Source organism: Octopus bimaculoides, chromosome 28 (assembly GCF_001194135.2).
Source record: "Octopus bimaculoides isolate UCB-OBI-ISO-001 chromosome 28, ASM119413v2, whole genome shotgun sequence".
Taxonomy (NCBI): Eukaryota; Metazoa; Mollusca; class Cephalopoda; order Octopoda; family Octopodidae; genus Octopus; species Octopus bimaculoides.
The window spans coordinates 18,010,915-18,014,150 of record NC_069008.1 but is presented as its reverse complement, the minus strand read 5'-3'; the positions used below and the strand labels follow the sequence as shown (position 1 = coordinate 18,014,150).

Below are 3,236 nucleotides of genomic sequence, written 5' to 3'. Positions count from 1 at the left end.
AAAATATATATATATATATATATATATATAAGGTGTAACAAGGTTTTAAAGTTAGAGCCTTGTGCCTATAGTAGAAAGGATTATTATTATTATTATTATTAAGGTGGTGAGCTGGTGGAATCATTAGTGTGCCAGGTAAAATGCTTAGCGGCGTTTCATCTGTCTTTATGTTCTGAGTTCAAATTCTGCCGAGGTCGACTTTGCCTTTCATCCTATTGGGGTTGATAAAGTAAGTACCAGTGAGATACTAGGGATCGATGTAAATGACTAGTCCCCTCCGCCAAAATTTCAGGCCTTGTGCCTTTAGTAGAAAGGATTATTTAGTCAGGAAGCTGGCAGAACCAGGCGAAATTCTTAGCAACATTTCATGTCTTTACATGTCTTTCATCCTTTTAGGGTCAATAAAACACTAGGGTTGATGTAATTGACTGGCCGCCTCCCACAATATTTCAAGTCTTGTGCCTTTAGTAGAAAGGGTTATTAACACTTAATGACCGGCCAAAGCATGATGACCAATAATCATGTGAAACCACAGGTTTTCTATCAGAGTGTCCCTCTCCTGAAAGAATGCTGTGAAAATAGCCACGAGTTCCTCACTCCCAGCAATTTTCTGCAAACTCTAACACCAACCAAGAGTATTTCTGCATCCTGCATACACACCCACACCACCATTGTGGTTCGGCAAAAGAGACTGATAGAATAAGTCCTGGGATCAACTGAAATAAATACAAGAATGTTTTCTGAAAAAATATTGAGCAATTCTTCTGTTTCATTTTAAATTGTTTTTATTCTAACTTGGACATAAAAACAAACCATCCATAAGTGGATTTGTAAATCCCCATGTGGTCACACAAGCATGTGTGTTAGTGTATGCATATATACACACACACACGTTTGTGTTTGTGAATATATGTGTGTATAAGTGTGTGGCACATTCATAGAAATTTACAACGGCGTTCCCTGCTGTACATAATGAGGCGTCCATCAGTGCTGGAACATGGGTAGCGACAGAGCAGGAAGGGCAGGCCGTAGAAGGGACAGTCTGGGCTGTTACCATTGGTTACCAGAGGCTTTGTCTGCAACAGGGGCCTTTTGTGAAGGGAGTTTGTAATGGATGAGTCAATCCACAGCTGAGGACGTCTTTGTGCGTATGTGCGCACATTTGTGCATGTGCAAGCATCCACTGTGTGTGTGTTTGTGTGTGCATGCACATGCAACAAAGAACAGGGGAGAGGGGGGAAAAAGTGTGTGAGAAGAGACAAGGTGGATGATCAGGAATGGTCTTGATGAGATGATGAACGGAGAATTCTGAACAATATGTCTGTCTGTCTGTCCAATGGATTATTATTCTCTGTGGATGAGTACAAACAGTCCAAGACAGACCAATATAGCATACTGCAAAGAAAGAAAAGAAAAGAAAAACAAACAAATGAGAGATTGTGTCACAGCAGTCAAAAATGTATTCTAGGGGTGGGGCTGGAAAGTTCCTGGCTTTAAGAGAAGTTAAATACTCTGCTTGAAGGGTCTTCTACTCATGCACAGCATATTGCCAAATGTCTCGGTCACTAATATCGCCTTCAAATTTTGTGGCAGGTGTAAGTTGATTACATTGACCCCAGTGCTCAACTGGTATTTATTTTATCGACCCCAATAGGATGAGAGGCAAAGTCAACCATAGCAGGATTTGATCCCAAAACATGAAGACAGATGAAATGCTGGTAAACCAAGTGCACCAACAATTCCACCACCTCATCCCCTTAGATGATGATAAGAGAAGTAGTAGGGGAGGGGGGCATGCACTGTAACACTTTTGCCACCCCCCACTTAGGTGACAACCCTCCAACCCATGGGTCTGTTTTGACCAGTCGTTGGTATTAAGAAGGGCATCCAGCCATAGAAACCCTGCCATAACAGACAGTTGGGGTATGGACAGCTCCATGTCAAAGCGTCCAGCACATGCGTTACTTGATGATGATGATGATGATATTGCTGGTGAAGGTTTTACGAGGTCGGAGTGCAAATCCTACCTCAGCCTCTTTTAGGAGTCTGTTGTAACACACAGAGGAAATGCTGGGTCCCCACACAGCCTTTTGTGTCAGGCTCCTGGAACTTCATTCGAAAGAGAGACGTTTGGGCATTGTTGTGCTTCATCATAGGTGTAAACAGGTGCAGTCCACCTAGTCGTAAATGGGTGCCACGAGGTAAGTACAGTCCACCCAACTGTAGACAGGTACCACATAGTAGGTACAGAAAATGCTTCCTCCCCCACCACTTCTTTGTTAAATAAATTAACCAAACTCGTTATACTTACTTTTAATTTAGGATAATCATTCATTAATATTGTTACGATTCCAACATAGGGCACAAACCTGTCAACAGAGAGAATATAAGGTCAGGCAGAGATATACTTTACATATATAAAGGGCCATATCAAACTATTTTAAATATTATTATTATTATTATTATTATTGAGTGAGAGAGTAGTGCTGAGTGAAGCCAGAGGAGTGCTGAGTGACGCCAGAGGAGAGCTGAGTGAAGCTAGAGGAATGGTGAGCGAAGCTAGAGAAAACTTGAATGAAGCTAAAAGAGTTGAGCAAAGCGAGAGGAGAATTGAGTGAGGCTGGAGGAGAGTTGAGTACAGCGAGAGAATAGGTGTGCAGAGTGGAGACAGAGATGACCAACATGAGTGAAAGTTGAGGCATATGAGACTAAGAAAACATGAGTGATTCTAGGACTGTTGAGTGAAGCTAGAGGAGTGCTGAGTGGCAACGAAAACTCACCCTCGTGCTCGTCCCACAACGTCTTTCTTTTTTAACCAGAGCTGTCCAGGGGCGTATAACCCTCTGTCATCCACAGAATTGTTATCTCCCTTGGTTAGGAATTTTACGCTGCCGTCTACCCTAAGAAAAAAAACGAACAAAAACAAAGGAAATGATTATGTTTTAAATTTATCTTTTACTCGTTTCAGTCCTTGGACTGAGACCATGCTGGGGCACCACCTTGAAGGATTTAGTCCAGTAAATCGACCCCAGTATTTATTCAGTCAGTCTCTTTTTGCCAAACAGGTAAGTGATAGGGACATATACAAAATACAAACTAAGACTGGTTTTGAAACTGTATTGAGGACAAATACAACAAACACACACCTACATGCATATTTATACCTGTGTGTGTGTGTTTGTAGAAATATATATATATATATATATATATATAGCCGTATGCGTGGTAAGAAGCTT

The 3,236-nt window shown here is 41.4% G+C and overlaps 1 protein-coding gene across 1 annotated transcript in view; it reads right to left on the bottom strand.

Moving 5' to 3' along the window:
* Positions 1-390: 390 nt before the first annotated feature.
* LOC106872278 (signal peptidase complex catalytic subunit SEC11A) overlaps positions 391-3,236 on the bottom strand; it is a 6,934-nt gene continuing 4,088 nt past the window's right edge. Inside the window, exons 4-6 of the mRNA XM_014919203.2 lie at positions 2,781-2,900; positions 2,312-2,369; positions 391-1,395 (exon numbers count right to left, since the gene is read on the bottom strand). Of these exons, the coding sequence (XP_014774689.1) occupies positions 1,345-1,395; positions 2,312-2,369; positions 2,781-2,900 (229 nt within the window). The 3' untranslated portion in view covers positions 391-1,344. The remainder of the gene's footprint in view (positions 1,396-2,311; positions 2,370-2,780; positions 2,901-3,236) is intronic.